Here is a 27,015-nt window from a genome sequence, read left to right as displayed (position 1 = left end):
CAAACTGATAATACTGGGGACAAAATGTGTGTAATTGCTGATGGCATGCGGAATTAAATGTGATTTTAAAATAAAGATTTTTCAAATCGATGGAGAGTTTTGAAATCCAGTAGATACTCTTATTCTTACTTGCTAGGAGGAATTAATTTAGAAATCAGCATGATTTTCATTTGCCTGAAAACAGAATAAGCCGAGACAGAGTACACTAAAACAGGAGTTGGCAAACTTTTTCTGTAAAGGGCCAGATAGTAAATATTTTAGACTTCCCTGGCCAGACAGTCTCTGTTGGCATTGCTCAAGTCTGACGTCATAGCATCAAAGCCACTGTAGACAATATGCGAACAAATGGGCATGTTCGTGTTCCAATAAAACTTTAAGAAATTTGAGTTTCATAGATTTTTTCATGTATCATAAAATATTATTCTTTTTGTTTTCTTTCAACCATTAAAAACATAAAAACCATTTTAGAGCCCATGGGTTGTCAAGCAGACAGGTGGGGGGTTGGATTTGGCTGCCCCCAAGAGAACATGGGGAGTAACCAGTTTTCATTAGTGGGATAAATGAAGCAAAGCATTAAACATTTACTTTTGAGGAGGTAACATTTATGATTTTAACTTATCACAGTTGGCCCTAAAGGTTTAGGCTGTGTGCCCGTTGAGGTTAGTGACTCAGAAGTGTAGCCTAGCCATATTGCCTCTTTTTCTTGTTCTTGATCAAGATGTAGCGGTAACAGGTGTTATTCTACATGATAAATCTGGTACAGAATCAATTTGTATTATTATTTGAGCAAATCAGAAATGTCAAGGGATGGTAACTTTTAATATGTACATGTATGCCCTCAGTCTTCAGTATGTCTCTGGTCTTTCTATATTGAATACCTAAAGAGCTTCCCAGCCTCACATTCTGCATGGTATCCATTTAATGGATAACTTAACCCAATCCCATATTCCTCGGACCAACTTAAATATCCAGTAATTAGCTTTTATAGTGCAATGAATAATTTTGTTATCTAAATATATAATTAATATATAACATATGTACTCTATTTTGCACACGTGTAAGTATGTCTTTAGGGTAAATTTCCAGAAGGAATAAATGAATCAAATATTATATATGCATTTGTGTTTTTGCCCTCCATAGTGATTTTACTGATTTATAGCAAAATATGAGTGGCTGTTTCTCTCCGAATATAAAATGTGTTATCACATCTTTCCCTATTCGGATAAGTGATTTATGCTGTCTTATTTTAGTAATTTACATTTCTCTTGTGATTGAGGTTGTATATCCCTTCATATGATTATGATCCATTAGTGTTTACTTTTTTTTTTTTTTTTTTTTTGCGGTACGCGGGCCTCTAACTGTTGTGGCCTCTCCCATTGTGGAGCACAGGCTCCGGATGTGCAGGCTCAGCGGCCATGGCCCACGGGCCCAGCCACTCCGTGGCATGTGGGATCTTCCCGGACCGGAGCACGAACCTGTGTCCCCTGCATCGGCAGGCGGACTCTCAACCACTGCACCACCAGGGAAGCCCCATTAGTGTTTAGTTTTATTGAACTATCTTTTCATGGCCTTTGCTAGATTTTCTATTGGGAATTTTTTTTTTAAAGAGCTCTTTATATATTTGGGGAATTAGTCCTTTGTCTTTGATAGTAGATGTAAATATTGTTTATATTGTAGCATTAAAAATGTCAAAAAGGAGGTTTTTTTTAATGGTCATTTTTTGAAATACTTTATTATTTTTTGGCTGTGTCGTGTCTTAGTTGCGGCATGTGGGGTCTTTCGTTGTGGTGCGCAGGCTTCTCTTTAGTTGTGGTGTGTGGGTTTTCTCTCTCTAGTTGTGGCGCGTGGGCTTAGTTGCCCTGCGGCATGTAGGAGCTTAGTTCCCCAACCAGGGATCGAACCCGCGTCCCCTGCATTGGAAGGCGGATTCTTTACCATTGGACCACCAGGGAAGTCCCAAAAAAGAAGTTTTTAAAATATACTGCATTTAAAAACATAGTCCCATTTGCGCCTTTCCTTAGTTCTGGAAAATCTTTGGTTATTATGCTTGTAAATCTACCTGCCTTCTATTTTCTTTTTTTTTTTCCTCTCATTCTGAGACTGCCCTTGTTTTCACATGACCCTCTGTGTCCTCTTCCCTTCTCTTCTGGGACACTTGTCATTGGCTTTAGGGCCCACCCTAATCCAGGACAATCTCATCTCTTGACAATCTCAAACCCTTAACTTCCATTGCAAACAGCCTTTTTCTAATTAAGGTCACATTTACAGGTTCTGGAGGGATGTATCTTTTTGAGGAACACCATTCAACCCACTCTGATGACCCTATTTGATTATTTATCTGTTTTTATTTTCCTTCAGGAAATCATATTGCCTTTAAGAATTATATTCCTAACGTTTACTCTGAATATTTAATGCTCTTGAAATATATTTTCATTTCCTCTCAAAAGGAAAATTATTCTGTGTCTTCTGCCATACAGGGTGTAGATCCTGTGAACAGCATTCCGTTCTGGGAGCTGGAATAGCATGCAACTGAGAAATTGTAATGCTTAATTTTTATTTCTTTCTGCTCCATAAAGTTTTGATTTTTTTAAAAAACATATCTGCATTTAAGTCTTACTCCTTTTTTCATGTTTCAGCATACATGATATACTGAACTAACTTGTTTCTGTGTTAAATGGTAGCAATGGACAACAAACTCTTCTTGTATTTAAATTCAAGAGGTGTTGTCTATAGATAATGTGGTGATAACATCATTAGTATAGAACAGAAATCGGTATGTATAATAAGCTTTATAACTCTGGTCAAGTTTTATATTTTTCATTTAGTTACCTCCTAGAAAGTTTGAAATTTCAAAGATGTCAGCAAACATATTGAGTATGAATAGGTTTTAGGTTTATGTGTTACGTGATATTATGCATTTGCTAGTTCCACAGTCCCTCCGTCTCAAAATTGAGTGTAAAAGCTGTCTGAAGAGTAGATTTATTCACACCGATCCTGTTTTCTTGCACAAGATCCTTTAACACATCAAGTAATATTGTAGACTGAATATATTGAAACTATTTTTAAGGTTACAGTTATAACTTTTTAAGTGTGATGAAATGTCTTCCCTTTTACTCTCAATAAAATCTATCATTAATTCTGCTGAAGCCTTTATGACTGAGCAAATGACAGTCCTTTTGCTGAAGCAATACCGAATCTAAGTGAGTATAATTAAGTTACCACCCTGGCAGTTTTTCCCAAGCTACTTCTATATGTGGGTTTCATTCTTCATTCAGAAACAGGATAGCAATGGCACTGAGCTTGGTAGACTGTGTTGTTTTCCTTTGTTTCCTTACTTTTGGTTTATTGGTTGTAAATTCTCAGTCACCATCAAGTTCGACAGCTTTGCTCATTACAACATGAATAATTATAGAAAATTAAAAGAAGCTGGAAGGAGCTTGGTGATCATTCTGGTCTAATCTTTTCTGTCTTAAAATTGATGAAATGAAGTCTACCTAGAAAAGTGAAGTGACTTGTCACAGATGGAATCATGTATTACTTGTGAGGTCTCAGTTAAAACCTTGGGCTCTAGATATCAACACTATTGTTCTTTGTACTACTGCCTTTTAAGGTGCAAATAGTCACTACATAAATCTTTTTGCGGTATGCGGTATCACTGTTGTGGCCTCTCCCGTTGCGGAGCACAGGCTCCGGATGCGCAGGCTTAGCGGCCATGGCTCACGGGCCTAGCCGCTCCGTGGCATGTGGGATCTTCCCGGACTGGGGCACGAACCCGTGTCCCCTGCATCGGCAGGCGGACTCTCAACCACTGCGCCACCAGGGAAGCCCCATAAATCTTTTTGGAATGTAAATAAGAAATGCAAGTCTTAAATCTCAAAGCACAAATAAAGTATTCCTTACTTCAGTGTTTATTTCTAAGATATAATTATACTCAAAATTAAGTCAATTTCAAGCTGTACTTGGTAATTAAGATTCTTAGGTTTATCATCAGAAAGTATATTTTAAAAATAAGAGTTATTCTAGATATTTCAAAAGATACTGCAAGATTATAAAGAATAAAAGAGAAGTAGAAACCTCATCACTAAGCTAGTGATCATTATGATGTATTTCTTCCAAGTCTTTTTTTTTGTCTCTGCATTCTTTTCAATCAATGATATCAGTTTTGTTTTCTGCTTTTTAACTGATCGTAAACAATTTCCTTTTTATTAAATTTCCTTTAAAAGCATCATTTTTTAATGGATGTATAACATTTTGGTGTACCATCATTTAACTACTCCTCTTACACAAACTGAACTCTTTGGTAGTTTCCAGTTTTTGTCTGTTATAAATCATGTCTGAATAAGGTCATTGAATATATTTTTTGTCAGATTTGGTAACTTGTTAGCTTAGGATCAGTGCCTATTTAGGAAAGCAAGGCTGGTGGCTCTTGGGTGTGGACTGCTAGGCAGCTGGAGAAATATTGTTCCAGTTACCTTGTGGCCATGTCCAAGTCCAAGTTTGCTTTTGCCCGTGCCTACCACCTTACTTGAAATAACCTTTTGTAATTTTGATTAGAGAAAATGGTGTTTTAATTGGCTTTTTTTTCTGTTTGTTTGTTTGTTTTTTGCTGTACGCGGGCTTCTCACTGTTGCAGCCTCTCCTGTTACGGAGCACAGGCTCGGGACGCGCAGGCCCAGCGGCCATGGCTCACGGGCCTAGCCGCTCCACGGCATGTGGGATCTTCCCGGACCGGGGCACGAACCCGTGTCCCTTGCATCGGCAGGCGGACTCTCAACCACTGCGCTACCAGGGAAGCCCTAATTGGCTTTTTTTGAATTTGAATTTTTATTTTAAGATTACATATGCTTAGTTAAAATGAACAAAATCTTGCAGTTCATGCTATTGGTCTTTTTAATGTGAAAATTGCCCGAAGGTGTAAGAATGGAATATTAAGCTTTATATTGGCACCTAAATTCTGTCTTTGCTGATTGAGTATGTAGAGTTCACATTCCAACTTGCATTTCTCAATGTGATTATGATGTTTATTTCTTTTTTGCTAAGTGTAAATTCCTTGAGGATATGAATCATTTTTCATTTGCATTTTAAAAAAATTTATTGGAGCATAGTTGATTTATAATGTTGTGTTAGCTTCAGGTGTACAACAAAGTGAATCACTTATACATATACATATATCCACTCTTTTTTAGATTCTTTGCCCATATATAGGCCGTTACAGAGTATTGGGTAGAGTTACCTGTGTTGTATAGTAGGTCCTTATTAGTTATCTATTTTATATATAGTAGTGTGTATATGTCAATCCCAATCTCCCAATTTATCCCTCCCCCCTTCCCCCCAACCCAGCATGTTTTTGATCACCATCCTTGCTTTAGTAACAGCTTGGAGAGAGAAAATACTATATAGTAATGTACTTTGATTGCCAGATACATCTTGATTTCAGAAACATTAAAATGAGGGAAGTTATGTGTCTTAGAACCAAGGAAATAGAACCTTAAACTTAATACTCACTGAGTATATTAGGCGTTTTCTGCTTTCCTTCTAGAGTTATATGAGGTAGATACTGTTCTTCCCATTTATGAATGAGGAATTCTGTTACAGAGAAATGTAGTGACTTGCCCAAGACTAGTGTAATTTGAAAGTGATAGAGCTGGCCTTCAAGCACAAGTATGCTTGACTTTAGAAGCCCCTCATCATCTCACCAAAATGCTGTGAAATGTTAACCTGCATTAGCGGGATTAAAAAAAAAATTCCACGTAAAGCCAAAGAAAATCAGTCAAATGGCTGATTTTGCTTGTTTTCATACACATAGTGGATTTTTTTAAAAAAGAAAGATGAGAGTAGACAAAATGAAAATGAATACCTGAAATCTTATGACCCAGGGGTGTTCTCTGTTAACATTTGTTTATACAGTGTTGCACCGTCCCAGGTGGGGGGCAGCACTCAGCCTGTACGCAGTGTGAGGGTGCCCCTGAAGTTGCAACACTGTGTGGGATGGAGAATTTTCTGCTAAAATGCCAGTAAGAGTGGCTCTTGACCAACGTTGGTGTATATTGAAGAATGTGGGGTTTGGAGTGGAGCGTGCCGGGGTTCACATCTGCCTCTGCCTCCGCTAGTGTGATCTTGGGCCATTAATTTAACTTTTCTATGCCTTGGTTTTTTCATTTACCTTATCTGGGTGTCATTCCCCCAATTAAGGTAGCTTTTGCACTTTCTCCTGTATGGGAATTCCGTACATACGAACGAGTTCCATGCCTAGAGTGCGTTGGTAAGTCCAGTTTGTCCTTAAGTCCAACAGAGTTAGCCTAGGTACCCAACTAACACAATTGGCTCTACAGTACTATACTGTAATAGATTTATAATACTTTTCACATAAATAATACATAAAAAACAAACACAAAAAATAAAACATTTTTAATCTTACAGTACAGCACCTTGAAAAGTACAGTAGTACAGTACAGCAGCTGGCATACAGGGCTGGCATCTAGTGAACAGGCAAGAAGAGTTACTGACTGGAGGAGGGAGAGGAGGTGGGAGATGGTAGAGCTGAAGGATCGTCAGCGATAGGAGATGGAGGGCAAGCTGCTGTTTCACTCACGCCTGACGTTGACAGCACAGGTTCTGGTTCCTTGCTGGATTCAATTCTATCTACCCTCTTGAAAAAACGATCCAGTGCTGTCTGGATAGTAGGTCTTTTTTTCTCTTCATAGATGACATGGTAGCACTGGATTGCATTCTGAATGGCTGCTGCAACCTTCGTGTACCGTTCTATGGTCGGGTCCTGTGCCTGAAAAACTAGCAGTGTCTCCTGAAGTAAAGAAAATCTCCATGCCATTTCCTGTGTCATAAATCTCTTCAGTTACTTCTTCTTCCTCTTGTCTCTCTTAGTCCTTTCTCTGGGCCTCCAATTCTATCAGGTCTTCATTAAAAGCGCAACCACTTGTGCAACACATGGGCGCATCTTTGAAAGTTCACAACTTGAAGGTTCGTACGTAGGGGACTTACTGTGTTGGCATCCAAGCTGCAAAAGGAGCGTAGTTGCAAAGCCTTGAGAGGAAGCAAGGTCATGTACACATTGTCTGCTCTTAGGCAAGTCCTGCCAACTAGGACTTCTTTTAAATCTTTTTTTTGTTTCCAGTTCATTTTTTTTAAGAGCATCGTCCTAATACATGAGATTTAGTATTGTAATATAGCTACCTGTGTCTGTGTGTGTGTGCAAAAAGCATATTTTCACACAATACAGATTTGCATATGGTTAAGTTACAAGTAATATTCAGCATTATTGAAATGGTATCTAGAAGATACTGTGTTTCTTTTAAAGTCAGTATTTTGTAGAGCACTTGTTCTGCATTTTTCTGTTGTTTCCAGTTTTTAAGTATTCAACTTATGTAAGTTGATTAATTATGTAAATGTACGTGGCATTCTTTATTTTTATTCTGAACTTAAGAGCTATTTTGTGTTGACTTCTCTCCCTTTTTATTTCAAAATTTTTGGTTCAGTGTGACAGGAACAATTTAAGATGTGACAAGATGTGCAAGTTAGCTATTTTGGGTCGTTTCTCAGAGAAAGAAGCTCCTTTTTTTTGTCAGGCATCTCAAAAATTCTTCGGGTAATAAATGACTTCTTAGAATTCCTCATATTTAGATTTAAACCTAACAAGCTAAATTACTTTGATATTGATGGTGTACATATATTAGGCAACTTACCTTTTTTTTTTTTTTGTCATTTTTAGGATTCTGAGTAACAATAAAATATCCGAGCTGAAGAATGGCTCATTTTCTGGGTTAAGTCTCCTTGAAAGATTGTGAGTATTCTTTTATTATCATCTCTTATTGGTATTTTATTCACTGCACTTTCATTGTAAGTCTGTTACTAAACTCTCAACTTTTCAAAATAAAAATTGAGTTTTCCCAATATTTTATCATAAAACATCTCGGAATTGCATTTTAAAAAACAATTCTTTAAAGCACAGAAGTGCAAACTTGCTGTAAAGGGCCAGATATTAAATAATTCAGGCTTTGTGGGCCATATGGTCTCTGTCACAGTGACCCAGTTATGCCAGTATCTTGAGAATGCACACACGAATCAACGTGGATGTGACTTTATTTACAAAACAGGCCATGCATGATAGTGGCTTTTAAAGCCTCAGTGCTATTTTGAAATTCTGTCATAATGTTTATGCCTTATAAGATAGTCCAGTAGAATCAAAAAAAAAAAACACATCCAGGAGAAGTACTTTCGGATAAACTTTGACTATCTTATTCAGCCGTCTTTGAATGTGATAATTCTGTTTTGTTTAATGATGAGGTCTAGTTTTGCTTCTGATAAGATGTGTGACAAGTAGCACTTAGTTTTTGCCTTGGTGAGTTTTTAATGGATTAAAAACGGATATTTAATTGCTTGTGTGCTGAATGCTATTCTAGGATCAAGTTTCAAATTCGCATCTTACTCATACACTTAGGATAACGTTTCCGATACATCAGGGAGCCAGTCACAGTGAGCATCTCCATTTCTGTTGGATAACAGACTTTCCTCATTTTCTTAGTTCTCTTTGCTTCACTTTTTCTCCTTCTGTGTGCCTTTCCTTGACTGTTTTACTTAGTGTCTTCTGCCACAATTGAATCCCACAGGACTTTATTGCTTTGATCATAGATGTGTTATTTAAGCATGTAACATCCAGAGTTCTTCATCCTTTTATGTAGGTCTGTCCTTTTCATTAAGATAAAACATCTTTAAATTAGGCTTTATATATATATATGTGTGTGTGTGTGTGTGTGCATTTACATATATATAGCAATGCACTCATGTATGCATATGTATGCATATAAACATGGGTATGTATATACATGTGTGTACACACACACCTGTAAAATGATCTCGGCACAGCAGTGCTTAATTCTCAGATTTTCTTTTTTTTTCTGTTTTCATTCAAGCCCTCCTGTTCTGTTCCACATAGTCCATGTGCTTCAGAGGATGCTGGCTGCATCTCATTTCTAGGCCTTATCTTGATAGGAGATTCCACACACATTCCATGGTCACTGGTTCAGGAGTGGGCATTTGACCCAATTTAACTGAGTTGAGATTTGCTTGGGGCTTTGGGGAGAGGAATTTCCTCACTTTCATCAGAAAAGATGCTTGTACTTCTGGTACAGAAGCCACCGTGCTGCGGGCTTTGGGCCGGAGCCGACACACTGAGGAGTGTGGGGTAGGCCCATCAGGGTGAGTGTAGGGGAGCTGGCGGGACCTCGCCGAAGTGACTCCCTCTGGACTGTTAGAGTTGAATGAGGCAGCCTGTTCCTGTTTGGTTTTCTGTTCCTTGCAAGAAGAGTCATTGTGCCTGACAGATACCCTTAGCATGTAGCACATTGTCAGGCCTTGAGTAGGTGCTCAGAATGATGGCAGGGTCAGTGCGGTTTGCCCTTTCCAAGGAAGGATGACAGGCACTCCTAGGTGTTAAGTGGTGCCTGTTGTGTTTAGAAACACAAGTTACTTTTGGCACCAGGATTGCTGTGGTGGTTCACGTACATCCGAAGTGTGGACAGCATAGCTACAGTTCTGTGCTATGGTGTGAATTACCGTCCTTTTTACATTTATTTTTTAATTTCCTTTGTCTTTGGCCTTATTTTTAGCCATTTGTTGAAAATAAATCCCTGTACATGTTAGAAACATTAGGTTGCCAGCAACATATTAGATGATATTAAAATGTTGCTATTGTTTTCAGCCAGGGGGCTGTTTATACCAGAATCCCAGAACACCATCTCTCTTATATAGGGCCAGAGAGAAACACACACACATGTGTACAGGTATGCATGTATATATGTACATATACGTATATACATGTACATATACGTGTATGTATATACACACACACACACTGGGGGACTTTGAAAGACTGTCATATTGTTGGGGGCTTCAGCCTGAAATCCCAGTGATGACTCTGGGACTGGGCTTCCTCTGTCCGGGATCATCTTTACCTAAGCATGCCCTATGCTTGGCATTTTCTATGTACACTTCCAAGCCTAGGCCTGAACCTTGGCCTTAACCACTGCCACGGAGGAGGGTCGCGCATGCCTGGGGGGATGGCTGCTTCTCACACTGTCTTTGCAGGAGAGCCGCCCGCTTGAGACAGAAGGGGACAGGGATGGTAGAGCTAGGCTCCGACTGCAGTCTTGGAAGACTTGGCCCCGAGAAGGAAGGAGAGGGGCAAGCGTCCCAGAGGAAGCACCCCACCCACAGGGCCTTCCTCTGTGGGCACGAGCCGGGCGGTGCTCCTTCCTCCTCCACGTTCCTCCTGGGACCAGAGGCTGCAAAGGGCCCTGCGGCCTCTCGTGGAAATGCCCCTGGCCTTTGTTTCACTTGATTTCCAGAGCACAAGGTAGACCAAAGAGAGCCCTTAGCCAGTTGCTTGACCCTTTTGTGGGAGTTCACTACCCAAGGCTGGTTGCCGGCTTCTAGACCTTCCCTAGCGCTGCCCTATGATTCCACCTGGGCTTGGAAGTAGGGTGTTGGTGCAGGGGCCTCGGAGAGGAAGGTGTGGGAGAGGACTGGGGGCTTTCCTTCCCCTAGGGCACAGCGCCATCTTTCGTATTTATAGTTTCTACCATGTTGCTGCTTTCCGATTTGGTTTGCTAATTTTAAAGCCTCTCTAAGTTTAGTACTTTCCATACCAACTCCTTGAACAATCTCTTCATTCATACTTTCTGCTGTTTCCATAATGCTTCTCATTTTCCCTCTCTGCCTGGTTACCTAGCTTTCTAACCTGCTCTGTGCCTTTGCACTGCTGTCCTCATCCTGCGACTGAACCCAAAGACTATCTCTTGTACCCTTCTGTGATTTTCATCCCTGTAAGATGCTTCTCGTGGACTCCAGTTTGCTTCTGGCTCTTACACAATCAATAGTGTATCTAGGTGGCTTCTCTTCCAGGACTGCAGAGACTTTAGGACTTTGTGTCTGAAATAGAGCCCAAAACAATCTCTGTGAGTGTAATCATTGTACTGGTTTGCCAGGGCTGCCGTAACAAGTACCCCAGACTGGGTGGCTTAAATAACAAACATTTGTTTCCTCACAGTTCTGGGGGCTGGACGTTCAAGATCAAGGTCCTGGCAGAGTTGGTATTTTCTAAGGGCCATGAGAGAAGGATCTGTTCCCGGCTTCTCTCCTTGGTTTATAGGTTGCCATCTGTTTTCCTCTGGTGTCTTCACGACGTCTTCCCTGTGTGTGTGTGTCCGTGTCCTAATCTCCCCTTCTTGTAAGGACACCAGTCATATTGGATTAAGGCCCACCTGTGTGACCTCATTTTAGCTTAATTACCTCTTTAAAGACCCTGTCTCCAGATACAGTCACATTTTGAGATACTGGAGGTTATGACTTAAATATAAGACAGTTGGGGGGACACAGTTCAGCCTGTGACAATGATGTAGCATTTTGATAGATTAACAGATGTGTATTTTCCCTGCCTGTTTCCTAATTACTCTACCTCAGGAGAAGGGATGACAAAACAGAAAAAAGTACTCAGTTTTTGACCAGTGAGTTCCTGAAGTCCTACCCTAAATGTAAAAAAGAGGTTTGAAACATTTAAAAAAAAAAGGAAGAAAGAAAGAAAATTCCTCTTCACCTCAATACACCTTCCCTGGGCTAACTGGAAAGTTAGAGGGAGTATAGAAAGAGCTTACATGTTGGTGGGTCCCCAGGAAAGGACTCTGTCTTTGCTCGCCTCCCCGTCCCTACCTGGGATGAGGGGAGAGAGGGAAAAAGATCACATGAAACCAATATAAGGTTCTGGATCCAAGGGCAAGGGGCATCTGAGGCTTCTTTCCTGGGGAAGCAAAATCCCAATTTTGCAGGATCCAGCATGATGTAGAGCAGGAGAACTGGTCGTGTGGCCATTGAGGCATATGGGCTAGGACCCTCTGTTAGAGTTTCCCAGGGGAGCAGCGGAATAGCCACTGGGGTTTGTTAGCAGAGAGAGAGAGAGAGAGAGTTCTTTCTACAGCAGCCTGCTGTTTTGCCCGGAAGTGCTTTAGAAGTGTCCTGAGCTGCTTTGGGGGAATCCAACTTAAGACATAGCTAGCCAAATAAATGACTTCATGTTTGTATAATGACATTTTCAAAATTTTCAAAATTACCTGAAAACACTGTAGCGGACTTTATTCCTTCAACCCTCGCCCTTCAGTGTCTCTCCCTAAGTCTTCCAAATGCAAAACCTGAGAGCTTTCTTTGCTCCATTGCTGGAATGAAAGCTGCCCCACTCTCCCACCCCTGCCTCAGCAACCCTCAAACAGTGACTGAAAGCAGATGGTGGGTAACCACTCCAAGAGGAACGACCCTGAGTGTGTTCTAGGCTGCCTTCCACAGGTGCCCAGGGGCCTGAGTATCAGTTGAGCACAGCAGAGATCGCCTCAACAATGCCCCCTTTATTGCTTCTCTTCTCTTTCTGGGCTCACTTCCCCACTTTCCTGTTAGTGTGTTCTGAGGTCCCTTCCTGAATAAAGCCACTTTCACTGACACGCTGCCTGGGAGAATTCTGCCTGAGAGACGTAGCCAGCCAAATGTTTGCAGCTGCTTTGGCTAGTTAGAGACCCCTGAAAATGAGAACAAACAAATCAAACAACTTAAAAATACGGCAGAAAAGGATGTGGTGTAAAAAGCAAGTGATAGGTCAAGAAATTATTCAGACTAGGGCCCAAACTTTAAAGCTCTGGCCTTAAAATTACTGTAGCCAAGCCATGCAGAATAAGGGATAGGCTTAGTAGTGTGGGGTAGGGCACATAGGGTAGAATAACAGGGCTGGCTGGGTTGAGCTAGCTAGCAGATAAGCCCCAGAGATCGAGTAAACCTGCAAAGCAAGCTCTCCTGGCAGTTCTTTTGGGATGAAGAATGGACTTCTTAAGAGGATTAATTTTCTGTTTGTTTTCTTTTTTTTGGATGTATTAAGTGTTCCACAAAGTAAAACAGGTGCAGGTGGACACACTCCTACAGACTGGATCCTTTTTCTTTAGGCTTACCACTCTGTTCTTCTAAAGTTTGGTTTTCATTTGGGAGGTTGCTTGTTTTCCATCATTCGTACTGGGTTGGCCAAAAAGTTCCTTCGGTTTTAAAGTAAAACTAAAAGACACATTTTTCATTTTCACCAAGAACTTTATTGAACAGTATTCACTGTTTTGTTCCACTACTTTCTGCCATTTTTCAGGCAACTTCATACTTCCATCTTCCCAAAACTTTTTATCTTTTTGAGCAAAGAACTGTTCAAGGTCCCTTTTACAGTCTTCCAGGGAATTGGAATTTTTTCCATTAAGAGAATTTTGTAAAGACCAAAATAAATGGAAATCCAAAGATGCAATGTCTGGTGAATATGGCGGATGAATCAGAACTTCCCAGCCAAGCTGTAACAGTTTTTGCCTGGTCATCAAAGAAACATGCGGTCTTGTGTTATCCTCATGGAAGATTATGCGTTTTCTGTTGACTAATTCCAGACGCTTTTCGTCAAGTGCTACTTTCAGTTGGCCTAATTGGGAGCAGTACTTGTTGGAATTAATTGTTTGGTTTTCTGGAAGGAGCTCATCATACAGGACTCCCTTCCAATCCCACCATATACACAACATCACCTTCTTTGGATGAAGACCGGCCTTTGGTGTGGTTGGTGGTGGTTCATTTCGCTTGCCCCACGACCTCTTTCGTTCCACATTATTGTACAGTATCCACTTTTCATCGCCCGTCACCATTGGTTTTAAAAATGGAACGTTTTCATTGCATTTAAGTAGAGAATCGCATGTGGAAATATGCTCAAGAAGGTCTTTTTCGCTTAACTTATGTGGAACCCAAACATCAAATCGATTAACAGAACCAGGCTGGTGCAAATGATTTTCAACACATGATTTGGATATTTTGAGTATGTCAGCTATCTCCTGCATGGTATAACGTTGATTGTTCTCAATTAATGTCTCAGTTTGATCGCTATCAACTTCAACTGGTCTACCTGACCATGGAGCATCGTCCAGAGAGAAATCTACAGCATGAAACTTTGCAAACCACTTTGGATATGTTTGATCAGTCACAGCACCATCTCCATACACTGCACAAATCTTTTTTTGTGTTTCAGTTGCGTTTTTACCTTTCTGGAAATAATAAAACAGTATGCCGAAAATGTTGCTTTTTCTCTTCCATCTTCAATATTAAAATGGCTCCACAAAAATTCACGAATTTTGATTTTTTTTTTTTTTTTTTTGCGGTATGCGGGCCTCTCACTGTTGTGGCCTCTCCCGTTGCGGAGCACACGCTCCGGACGCGCAGGCTCAGCGGCCATGGCTCACGGGCCCAGCCGCCCCGCGGCATGTGGGATCTTCCCAGACCGGGGCACGAACCCGTGTCCCCTGCATCAGCAGGCGGACTCTCAACCACTGCGCCACCAGGGAAGCCCTCAACAGATATTTATTAATAGCCCACACTGTCCTAGGCTTGCAGTTCATTAGTGAACACAGCAAAGGTCCTGTCTTCATGGAGCTTCTGCTGCAGTGGGGCGAAACAGAATAGTAAACATAGCAAGCAGCTTTATAGCATAAGTACAGTTGCCCGGCCCACACACCCCCCCCCCCCCCCCCCGCCCAGGGTTCCACCTTCCATGGGTATGGAGGACCCACTGTACTATGCCGTTTTATACAAAGAACTTGAGCATCTGTGTTTTGGTATTTGTGGGGGTTCTGGAACTGAGGGATGACTGTACTATGAGTAAAGAAAACATGGAGTGGAGTTTGGGTGTGTCGGCACTGTGTGTGTATGCGAGTTTTGCATGGTGATAGTGCAGGGGCTTAGCACAAATGATTGAGCCTTGAGTCACCTGGGGAAAGAACGTTACAGGCAGAGGGATAGTAGGTGCAAAGGCTGTGCTGTGAAGCATGCTGCTTTTGTTTGAGGAACAGCAAGGAGAGCCGAGTGAGGCCAGAGAGGTATGAGGGGTGAGGGGTAGATTGTAGAGGGCCCTGTAGGTCATTGTAAGGACCTTGGCTTTTACTCTGAGCCACGGTGAGCAGAAGATGCTCTGACTGCTGGAATGAGGGGTGAGGATAAGGGGGAAGTAGGGAGCTGTGTTAAATCTAAGATAATTTAAAGCCCATAATCTCTGTTTAGAGACCAGTGCCCTAGCCTGGATTGGTGGTTATCCAACTTGATGTGCATCAGAATCACTTGGGGGGCTCGATAAAGCACAGATTAGGGTTTCTGATACGGCATTGAACTTGGGCTATGCTGATTTTTGAGGTGGCTGTGAGATGTCCAGATGTAGATGTTGAGTTAGATAGCTGTGTATGTGATAGGGAACTCACAGGAGTGGTAGGTTTGGGCTAGAGATACAAATTTGAGTCTAGAGACAAGGTAGTGATGATATCGCCTCAGAGAAAGTATAGTGTGTGAGGAGTGAGAGGTGGGTGTGGGTCAAGCCTCAGTTGTTGCTGATCAGATAAATAAGGTGAGGATCCTTTATTGAACAAAGAGCCTTTGAGACTTACTGTGTCTTAGGCATTGCTCAAGGGAACCAAACGTGGTTTACAGTATCTAACCTTGTCCATCAATTCATCCATCCACCCATTTATCCTTCCTCTCTCCCACCTCCCTCTTCATTTTTTATTGTCATTCTTGGGTTGTGTTATATATTTGCCGGTATTTAGTGACACACCTCCCCTATATACTCTTAATTCCTGACTCTAGAATTGCTTAGTGGCCAATGTGTTTGACTTTCCAACCTTCATTCCACACCAAATGATGGCTCTAGGTCACCACAGCATCTCTTTCTCTAGGGGTTGATAGAGGCATTGCCAATAAGAGATGAAGAGTAGTTAACTGTGAGGCTTGGAGGAAGATTTCTTGGCTCCTAAGAAGATACAAGGAGAGCGTCCATTCTTTTTCATGACTCTGTGCTTGGAGGTGATTTCTGGACCTGGATGTCACACCCTGATTAAGGGTCAGCCTGGAGGCAAACTTGACATTCTGAGAAGGGTGGATCTGAGAGATGGATGGAACCACCCATTTAAGCTGCTTTACTTGTTGATTTCTTGTAATGCCTGAGAATTATTTTATTTTATTATTTTTTTGGCGGTACGCGGGCCTCTCACTGTTGTGGCCTCTCCTGTTGCGGAGCACAGGCTCCGGACGCGCAGGCTCAGCGGCCATGGCTCACGGGCCCAGCCGCTCCGCGGCATGTGGGATCTTCCTGGACCGGGGCACGAACCTGTGTCCCCTGCACCAGCAGGCAGACCTTCAACCACTGCGCCACCAGGGAAACCCCATGAGAATTATTGTTTTATTGTTAAAGCCTTTTGAAGTAAAGGTTTCTGATACTTGCAGCTAAAAAGCATCTTATCTGATACACCTTGCATTCTTTCCTAAAGGACTTAGCTCTTTTAACAACCGTTAAGATATTCCTTTAATTTTGTTTAAGCAATTCTTGTGCGCCTTTTCATTTATATTTTAATGATGCAGCATATTCAGATTTAGCCGTAGATCCTAAAGTTAGACTCGTGTTCACTAGGGAAGCTGTGGGTTGGTGAAGGGTAGTGGGAGATGTTAAAGAATCTGACTATAAATATCTTTTGGCAATACCTGATTAATATGACTATTATTAAATATTATATAATATGTCTAGGATTCTTTATTATTGAAGAAAAAGTTTATGTTTAAATCATATTATAGTCCTCTGTTATTCATGAGAGATATTTTGTAGAAACACATGCAGTACATCACTGACCACAAATTTATGTACTGCTTTATCTAAATCACTTCCTGTTGTAGATACTATTTAAAATCTGAAAAGGGAAACATGTTTTGAAAAAATGGAACTGACATTATATATTTCTTTTTGCAGCACTTTTTTGCTTGTGTAATATAGGTCAAAAACTTATTGATTGAATTTTCTCCTAAAATCATCTTATCTCTTTGAGGTATAGGATTGGGGTTGGTTGGGGAGGGGAGATGGGAACTAATAAGTTGGGCCTGATGATTAGTTGTAATTCCTGGGACTTAAAAATATTTTTGTTCCCAACTTTTTAATTAAAATTTTCAACATACAGAAAAATTGAAAGAATAGTCTCCTATAGTAATCTCCCATATCAAAAATTTACTTACCTAGTAATTAGTAACATGCCATTAGTTTTTCCCTTTATATTGGAATATGCCTACATGTACACGTTTTCTGAATTATTTGAAGGTCAATTGCATCATGACCCTCTACCTTTATTGAGACATGTAAGTGGTTATGAATGAGATGCAGCGGTCTCTACATTGTCTGACTATGAATATCCTAATAATTCTGTGGCTAACTCTTATTTACTAAAAAGATTTTTATCATTAAGGTCAGGTAATGTAATTCTGTTTCTCAGCCGTGGTTTACTTTTTCATCCACTTATCATCTGTCTAAGCTCATTCTGGCTGCTGTAATAAGATACCATAAGCTGGGTGGCTAATCAACAACAAAAATTTATTTCTCACAGTCCTGGAGGCTGGGAAGTCCAAGATCAGGGCACCAGCAGATTCGGTGTCTGGTGAGGGCCCGCTTCCTAGTTGGCTGTCTTTTTGCTGCAGCCTCACTCACCTGGCGGAAGGGGATGCGGGAGCTCTCTGGGTCTCTTTTACGAAGGCGTTAACCTCATTCATGAAGTCTCTGCTCTCATGACCTGTTCACCTCCCAAAGGCCCCATCTTTGTGGAACATAAAATCTGAGTTTGGGTCAATGAAATACTAATTTAGTAATGATAACCAGAGCATAGATTTTATACTGTGTTTAATAGTCATTTCCTTTATTTAAAGAATTTCAAGGTACCCGAGGGTTCAGTTTTATTTAGAAGAACCTGGCTCTGATTTGGAGGATCGGGAGTGCAATTGCAATTCTGTGTCCAGCTAGGGAAGAATGATGTGTTAGGGTGGGAGTGAGACACGGAAAAGGCAGGACAGGGTTTGCTGGTGGGCATGACGTTTACGTGCACAGGAGTCACTGTTTGTGGTTGTGCTTCCAGAGGAGAGTTCTCGAGAATTTCTGGTCAGCCTCTGTCACCCTGTATGAAACAGCATGGATAGTGCTGGAAGCCGCGGTTGATGGCTCATCGAGAGTGCTGGGTTTACAGCAGTGACTTACCAGCACTGTGAGGGCCAGAGGGCCAGTTTCCTCAGGATGCTTTTGTGAAATTGCCAGGAAACCTGTCCAGAAACCAGCCCTAACTCTGTCGCTTGTCTGTATTAGTTAGATGTAGTTAGAATGAGCCATTAGAAAAAAAATAGCAAGTTATGAAGCAGGCCATACAATGGTTAGTTTTCACTGGCTGGTGTCAGTAAAATTGAATGTGCCTCCCTCATTACTGGGAGGAAACATGTGGATCTGTGCTCACTGCAGTCAGCCTTCCTCAGTGTCCTTTTCTTAAGCACAAGTAGACAAGTTGGATGCTTGAGAAAGCAAACTGAGGATTTTCTATTGAGAATTTAGGCTGCTTCTCACAGGCTAGAATGGCCATGATGGGGCAATAATTATAAAAGATCCTGAGACACATCACCTCAGTGTTGTGATAACAGGCGGCACTGGTGGTCCCGGAACTACTTTCAGAAAGGCCTTTTAATTCTCAACTTAAGTGAGGGACTAAAGAACCCGGGGAGGTACCTGCCACCCTGGGTTTGCATTGCGCTTTGCTCTGCATTTCTTTTTTTTTAACATCTTTATTGGGGTATAATTGCTTTACACTGGTGTGTTAGTTTCTGCTTTATAACAAAGTGAATCAGCTATACATATACATATGTCCCCATAGCTCCTCCCTCTTGCGTCTCCCTCCCACCCTCCATATCGCACCCCTCTAGGTGGTCACAAAGCACAGAGCTGATCTCCCTGTGCTATGTGGCTGCTTCCCACTAGCTATCTATTTTACATTTGGTAGTGTATATATGTCCATGCCACTCTCTCACTTTGTCCCATCTTACCCTTCCCCCTCCCCGTGTCCTCAAGTCCATTCTCTACATCTGTGTCTTTATTCCTGTCTTGCCCCTAGGTTCTTCAGAACCTTTTTTTTTTTTTTTTAAGATTCCGTATATATGTGTTAGCATACGGTATTTGTTCTTCTCTTTCTGACTTACTTCACTCTGTATGACAAAAACAGTGGTTAGATGCCACGAAGTAGGTGGCAATGCCTTAACCGTATGCATGTTGTCAGGCCCGAAGGCCTCTTCCATCCTTGTCAAGAGGAGTGCTAACCTTCTCTCCTTTCACACAACACTGCTCTGCATTTCTGTATTGTTTCACCAACTCCATGTGTATCCCTAAGCTGAAGAATTATGAAGACAATGATGGATAATTACGAGGATTGGCATCAGAAGCTCACACACGGAGGAGGCAGTGTTGCCATTGTTCCGGAAAGACTCCCAGAAGAAGAGAAATTGGAGTTTCTGTTCACAGTCTGACCTGAGGCATTCTGAGAGATGACCAGAGGCCACTCAAGCCTCCATTGGGCAAGGTTATGAGGGAGTCCTGATGAATGGGCCTACCTTGGGTGTCTAGCAGAGTTGAGCTGTGGGCCAGCCACTGGCAGGCATGTGGGAAGTGGGCTACTGTTCTGCTTCTCAGCACTCCTGTGGCTGATGGTCAGCTCTCTACAGAGGTTAGCTGGACACTTGTGTGGGGCAACTGGGGCATCTCAGCAGAGCCCAGGCACCCAGAGGACAGCAGCGCCTTAGCAGGTGGTCCACATCCACCCTGGAGGAGGGATCTGGCTGTGACGCTCACTGGTGCCCCCAGTGGTAGTGTGCTGGCATGGAAGAGCCGAGCACTGGAGAAGAATGGGGATACAAAGGACACCCCACCCCATCCGAGGCTCTGCTGTCCGTGGTTTCATTTACCTATGGTTAACCGCAGTCAGAGAATATTAAACAGAAAATTCCAGAAGTAAACAATGCCTACGTTTTAAATGACACACTCTTCCGAGTAGCGCGATGAAATCTTGCGCCATCCCACCCAGGATGTGAATCAACCCTTTGTCCAGCATATCCTGCCCATGAGTCACTTAGTAGCTGTCCCGGGTATCAGATCCACTGTTGAGGTTTCACAGTGCTTGTGTTCAAGTCACCCTTGGTTTACTTAATAGCGTCCCCAAAGCTTGAGAATACTGATGCTGACAGTTTGGATGTGCTCAAGAGAAGCTGTAAGGTGCTTCCTTTAAGTGAAGCACCTTAGGTGGAAGGTGAAAGTTCTTGACTTTGATAAGGAGAGGAAAAAAATTGTATGCTGAGGTTGATTAGCTTCATGGTAAGAATGCATCTTCTCTCCGTGAAATTTTGAAAAAGGAAGAAAATTTGTACTAGTTTTGTTGTCATACCTCACTTGGCAAAAGTTATGGCCACAGTGTGTGTTAAACCCTTAGTTAAGATGGAAAAGACAATACATTTATATAATAAGATACTTTGAGAGAGAGACCAATTTTATATAACTTCTATTACAATATATTGTTATAATTGTTCTATTGTTGATCTCTTACTGTGCCTAATTTATAAATTAAACTTTACCATAGGTATGTATAGGGAAAAGAACATAGTATATGTAGGGTTTGGTACTATTTTCAGTTTGAGGCATCCACTGGGGGTCTTGGAATGTATCCCCCATGGATAAGCAGGGGACTGCTGTCAGTTGTGACTGCTATCAGATGCCATTGTATAGGGAGCTGGTGGATCATTGCTTTGAGCTGTATTTTGTGAATGAACATGTTGTTTTATAGAGAACCTAGCCATAGAAGCCTGGGGAGGAAAAAATATGAATAAGCAAATGCCATGAATTTTAGAGTGTATATTTTTGAAAATGGTTTAAAAAATTTAATTATGCTTGTGACAAATATAGTCTGATTTATTTTGATAACTGAAATGTAGCATACTAAGGAAGAGATTGTAGAAATAATGTGTAAGATTGTAGTTTAGTCATAACGTTGAATTGGAATAATATTAGGACACATATCTTTTTGACATATACCTTTATTCTTATATTGACCAAAACAAATGGCTTCAGAACCAGATTTCTTGATTGTGAATTCTGGCTCTACTGCTGGGATGACTTTGGCCTAACCTTTTTGGCTTCAGTTTCCTCCCATTATTATTATTGTTATTGTTGTTTTCTGTATAGCAGATAGGTGCAGTGTGCCTAAATATTTCCTGCAGTGTCAAGATATAAATAACTTTTATTTTATTTTTAACAGGGACCTCCGAAACAATCTTATTAGTAGTATAGATCCAGGTGCCTTTTGGGGACTGTCATCGCTAAAACGATTGTAAGTGTTTGAATTGCTGACTTATGAATTTGAACCGTTATAAGTAACTGTTAACCTACTTTAAACTTTAACACGATAAAAAAGTGGCTTTTTAATAATTTTTAGAAGTTCATCTAGCCAGGTCCTAGATAGAGAAACAGAGTGTTTAATGTAAGTAGCTTAGAAGGCAGTTTATTTTTACAGTAATATGATTTGTTTGGTGATAGATGGTTGCATCCCTCTTACGGTAATGAAATCATGACGGTTGGCTTTGCCAGCTGCCATAATGTGTAGATGATTTTCAGGTTATGAATACGTTTAAACAGTCTCTTGTAAATGCCCTAAAAATTGAGGCCCCTTTCTATTAATGATTTAAAATCTTGCCATTTTCCCATATATTTTCTCTATGTATTATCATTTCAAAACCTAAAGACCAGTTTTTATTATTTCTGAAGCTAAACACCCCTGCTCCCCTTACTGTTCTCATGTCACGGTTGCTGTGTGAACATGCTTATATTTGAGAGGTCACCCTGTGCTCAAGCCATGTGGACTGTCCCACCACCCTTTATTCCTTCTAAATGCATTTATTAAGTGCGGACTACTTACTTATGCTCTGACTTCTCTGGAAGAGCACACAGACTCTTGGGGGCAAATAGATAATGCAAATACATCCTAAATAATAATGATAGTAATCTGCCAGGGAAAGGAGGGGGACCACCTTAGAGGGGAATGACCTGCCTTGATAGTGGCCAGCTGTTAGATTTGACCTTGCCCCTGAGGGGTGAATACATATTGAAGAATAACAGAACGAGCATCCTAAGCAGAGTGGACATAGGTGTGAAAGAACATGTCCTTTGGCCAGAGCTTCAAGTAGAAAGGGGGAAAAAACGTTGGGAGATAAGCTGGTCAGGGGGGAACTAGGCTTTTGATGCTTTCCTGCCACGTTGAAGAATTTCGAATCTATTTGTTAGACAGTAGGGACTGGCAGAACTTTTTCATTGTGGAGTTGATGTGATGAGATTTGTGGCGTCAGAGTTGCAGTGGATCAAGCTGGGTTTAGAGTTCAGTAAAAGTAATGTATCAACCAGGTATAGCAATGTAATCGAAGTGGGAAGACAGAGATCAGCATCAATTCAGTTACAAAAAAATTCATTGATTCTGTCCTGTGTGCCAGGCTCTAGAGATACAAAGGGCACTCAGGAACTGCTTGGAAGGTTTGCAGTTCAGTGGAATCGTTATATACCAACCAAGAGCCTGAATATGGAATTGGAATATACTTCCGGAGAGATGGAGCAGTAGCTGGAGTTCAGCTGCTAAGAGTCTTTGAAGCTGTTAGGACTCAGCCATACTGACACAGGCAGGGGCACGGAACACGGCCATCAGTAGGCTACGTGCATCTCCAGAAACAGTCATTAGGAAGTGGAGGGGCAGCAGCTAACGGAGCTTGATGTATAACAGTGAGTCATTTTCTTGTTTCTTACTGGGGCAAACTGACATCATGTTTGGATGGAATGTGAGTCCTCATGTGGGGAACAGGAGTGTAGGTGCTAGACCTACCCTATCAAACTCTGGGGCTGAGGCTAAACCACCTTTGTTTCCACAGTCCCTCCTAGTGATTTTGATGCTGAAGTTAGAGAACTTCTAGAATATTTTTCCTTCCAACTTGTTTTTCCAAAAGGAGGGAGGAGTGTGGCATCATATGGCCAGACAAGTCCACTCATTCTCTCCTTCTGTGATCCACACCACTGTGTTCTGTTTTCTGGTAATAGGGAGATTAATACTGATAATATCTCCATGTCAAGGTAGAGATTGAATGAAACTTGACTGTTAATAAAAAGCAGGTTCATCAGGATGTTTCAAGGATACTGTAGAATATCTTAGGTTCTCCATCCAGTTCTTTATCCTTCAGTAAATAATTTTTCAAGTACTGCTATCCAAAATAAATATAATTCTTGTTCAGTAGCACTTAATTACTATTATTGTCCCAGATGTTGCCTTAGCATTTTTTCATTGCATTACACATTAAGTAGTCTCTTGTGTTCTTGCCTAGGGAGGTAATTGTCATTTATAATGTTCTTCCCACTAGAAAATTCATTCTTAATTCCAAACAGCTAACTTGTAATTGAACTTATGGTATACAGCTTGTAAGCTGAGAGAGTCCTCTACGTAAACTCAATGAGATATAAAGATATTCTGCTAGTTGCTTCTAGATTATAGGCAGTTTTTCTTATGAGGCCTTCAATCATTCATTCATTTCAATTGTGCATCTCACTCGGCAGCCACATGTAAAGTATTTTTGTAAGTGTCCCATGCCTTTGCCTTTATTTTATAGATAATTTGGATCAGGAAGATTAAGTGGCTTTCTGAAGAATAAACTACCAGAAGTAGGTAAAACCTAGACCCATTCAGTTTCTCCTTTGCTTTATCAACAAATTCAAGCTGATTCTCAATTCAAATTAAAACCCATTACCAATACCTAAATTCCATTTTAAATAGGTATAGCTGTAATGAAATTGTTTCCCAAAGAATCAGTGGTAGTTGCACCATTTAAAGCTCAGAATTGAGACAAGATAATGAATAGAGCACAGAAATGCTTGTTTAAGCAACACTTCACAAGATGATGCCTAATTTTCTTAAACAGTAAAGCCCAGAAATAGAGGAAAATCAGCTGGAATTTTAAAAAAGTCCCACACGATTAAAAATACTTAGCGTTAATATTCTGAGGAGCTGGAGCACAGCGAATGCAGATAAAGACTTTCATTGCTTAAGATTTTTTTTTTTTAATCAAAAGTTTCCATAAGAAAGGGAAGGCAGTGCTATGAAATTTTTGGAAACCAGGATTACCTAAACTAGCTTTTGAAATATCTAGAGGAAAAAGTTAATGAGTAGGTACCGGATTCAAATGCAAAGTCTTTGTAATTTCTCTCGGACTAATACATTTTTTTCCCCATTACCAGGTATACAATTTAGAATCAGTTTTAATTTAGAAATGGGTGGTACAAGTCTTTAAAGAGTAACTCAGGGTGAAATTCAAAGAATATATGCTTTTCTATTACAGAGAATAATATGGGCATTGAAGAAAATATGATAAAAATATTTTTAAAATTTGGTTTAGAAAGTTTGTTTTAGTTCTTTTATTGAAATTCAGAATGATCAATAATTTCAAATCTAACAACCGAGAAAAATTAAGATTAATTGTTTTAGGGCTTTCATACTAAATCCACAGATGGAAAATGTTGCAAGCCATGCTGTCTCATTTGAAGAAATTGTCAGTTACCTCCCAATTAAAATGTAATCTGATTGAAATGTAAAATTGTATTCACTGTGCTTGATGTGAAGAAAAATAGTGTAGAAAGATAGAACAAAATACTTACTAAAATTATCACACAGTTAAAAGGAAAAAAGTTTCATGGCTTGAGGAGAAGAAAAAAATGGATAGAAAGTAACATTTGATAGGAACTGTAAGAAGTTAGGAGTGACTGGAAGAAATGGGCCGTTACCTAGATATAGTTATAAAGTAAATTGACTTGGAGCATAAATGACAGATCTGTAAAGTAAAAGCTAACTCAGTTGTTTTTTTCATTACAGTCAAAACTTCTGAGTATTTAAGGAATGAAATTAGAAAGCATTAAGTTTCAGATGTTCTTGAGGAAATAAAAGTTTCAGCATTTTGGTAATTTGCCCTTTTACCCATTGTCCGTTGGATGTTGCCTGAGATCAGGCTCTGTTCCCTAACTTAACCTAGCATGATTAGATGTGTAGATCATCACAGACTCCATCACAGTAAGATGGAGTCTCATTTTTACTACTTCGGTTTTATCTTGAGTCATTTGACAGGAGTAAATGCTTGAAATATCAAGGGCACTGTAATTAAACAGCGTTTAGCCTGTACGTGCCAGAAGTAAGTGAAAGCAAGGATTATTTCTTCTCTCAGTGCTGCACTTGAGATAGTGCTGCACAGAGATGCTTAAGAGATAGATAGATGCTTAAGAGATAGGACTTGTGTGATACCTGGGTGCCATTCTTGAATATGGAATGTATGAAACCTTCATTAACCAAAAGAACTAATTGAAGACACTTTTTCCCTTTCTCTCTAGGGATCTGACAAACAATCGAATAGGGTGTCTGAATGCAGACATATTCCGAGGACTCACCAATCTGGTTAGGCTGTAAGTACCTCTTTCTTTTGTATTATAATACAAGGAAGCATTTGAACCAGTACCCAAATTTTTATGACCACCTATACGTTTAATATTAAAATAACAACTATAGAGGTTACAGAAGCGGTAGGATATAAGGAGCTGGAAATTTAATCATGGAGATATAATGTCATCAGAACATAACATGCATTATATCCTCCGTCCCAAACATGCACACAACACGCACGCGCGTGCGCGCGCACACACACACACACACACACACACACACACACGATGTAGTATATACCCCAGGGAACATGTCCACATTGAGGGACATGATCAAAGCTTTGCCACTTTGGGAAAATTTCTTGGAAGAGATGAAACTTGAGCTGATGGTCCAGATCGTTAGAAAGGAAAAGAAGTCAAGCAAATGATAAAAGGAGGTAGAAATAAGAGCGAGGCCAGTTTGTCAAGGTGAAGGCCGTTGGACTTATGAGTAAAATGACCATCTGAATCACACCTCTGACCTTGTGATTATAGGTGAGTTGTTTAGCTTTTCTCTTTTTCAAATGAAAAAGTAGATTAATAAAGTAAGTAAGTAAAGTAAATAATTAATAAAGTAAGATTAATAATACCTCAAAGTTATTATAAGGATTAATTAGCATTTGAATTATCTATACCTATATCTTATAATTTGTATCTAATATAAGTGCAGAACTTTGTATATGCCATCAATTTTAATTTTATTTTTAAAATAGACTCTGAGAGTAAGTAGAAGTAAGTTCAGTTATCTATAATAGAGCTTTATACAAGACCATATGAAAAGCAGACTGAAGCTTAGAACTCATTCAACCCTAGGAAGCCACTGAAAGACATTGATGTGGGAAAATGGCATAAAATCATGATTTAGAGAAGAGCAATCTAGAAATAGGGTGCAGGGTGAAATGCAGAATTTAGGGGTAGAAGTTTTAGTATTGAGATCACCTATGCCTGGTTCTTTCTCTTTGTAGCTTTTGAGAATGTTTCTTCTGTTTCGTTCAAGTTAACTTTGAAAAAGCTATAGCGGCTTAAGTAGTGAGATCATTTCATCTATACAGTAAGGGAGGGGTCTCCAAATCACTTGCCAGAACAGAATAAAGTTACTCCTGCTTCTTAGTCAGCAAATTTGTATTTTCCAGTGTGCCCTTTAATTCTGGAGGAAAGATAGTTGGCCAAGTTTATGTTTTTAAACAAAAGATTGATTTGGTGTGCAGCTTTACTCATAGCGAGAAATTAATTAAATCAATTACGGTTTCCCTTTTTGTAGCTGGATTACAAACAATTTCATTTCAGTGCTTTCATTACCTCGAGAGTTGTAGTTTTCGTTTTAAGGAATGTATAAGAATTGGCAAATTGAGGCGTTTATGGAGAAAATTTGTTATACTTTTGGGTAGCTATGAATCAAATAATGAAAAAGGGAGTCTGAAGTTTTTTGACCATTTTCTTGACTTTAGTTTCAGATGGATATGTAGCTTTGGTCTAGGGATTTTTGACCCATCAGCAAATGTTCTTTAGGCAAAAGAGCTGTGTGGGACAGTGCTTACATTAAGGCAAGTTACTATATGCTTACTATTATTATTATTATTTGC

General features: G+C 40.3%; 1 protein-coding gene across 1 annotated transcript in view; it reads left to right on the top strand.

Annotated features, from left to right (window-relative positions):
* Window positions 1-27,015, top strand: part of ADGRA3 (adhesion G protein-coupled receptor A3) — a 119,093-nt gene that overhangs the window by 24,653 nt on the left and 67,425 nt on the right. Inside the window, exons 2-4 of the mRNA XM_082838361.1 lie at window positions 7,727-7,798; window positions 21,198-21,269; window positions 25,346-25,417. Of these exons, the coding sequence (XP_082694487.1) occupies window positions 7,727-7,798; window positions 21,198-21,269; window positions 25,346-25,417 (216 nt within the window). The remainder of the gene's footprint in view (window positions 1-7,726; window positions 7,799-21,197; window positions 21,270-25,345; window positions 25,418-27,015) is intronic.

This window comes from Leucopleurus acutus, assembly GCF_964270905.1.
Source record: "Leucopleurus acutus genome assembly, chromosome: 4".
Classification (NCBI taxonomy): domain Eukaryota; kingdom Metazoa; phylum Chordata; class Mammalia; order Artiodactyla; family Delphinidae; genus Leucopleurus; species Leucopleurus acutus.
The sequence above is the reverse complement of the archived record's forward strand: the minus strand, read 5'-3'. Positions and strand labels throughout refer to the sequence as shown.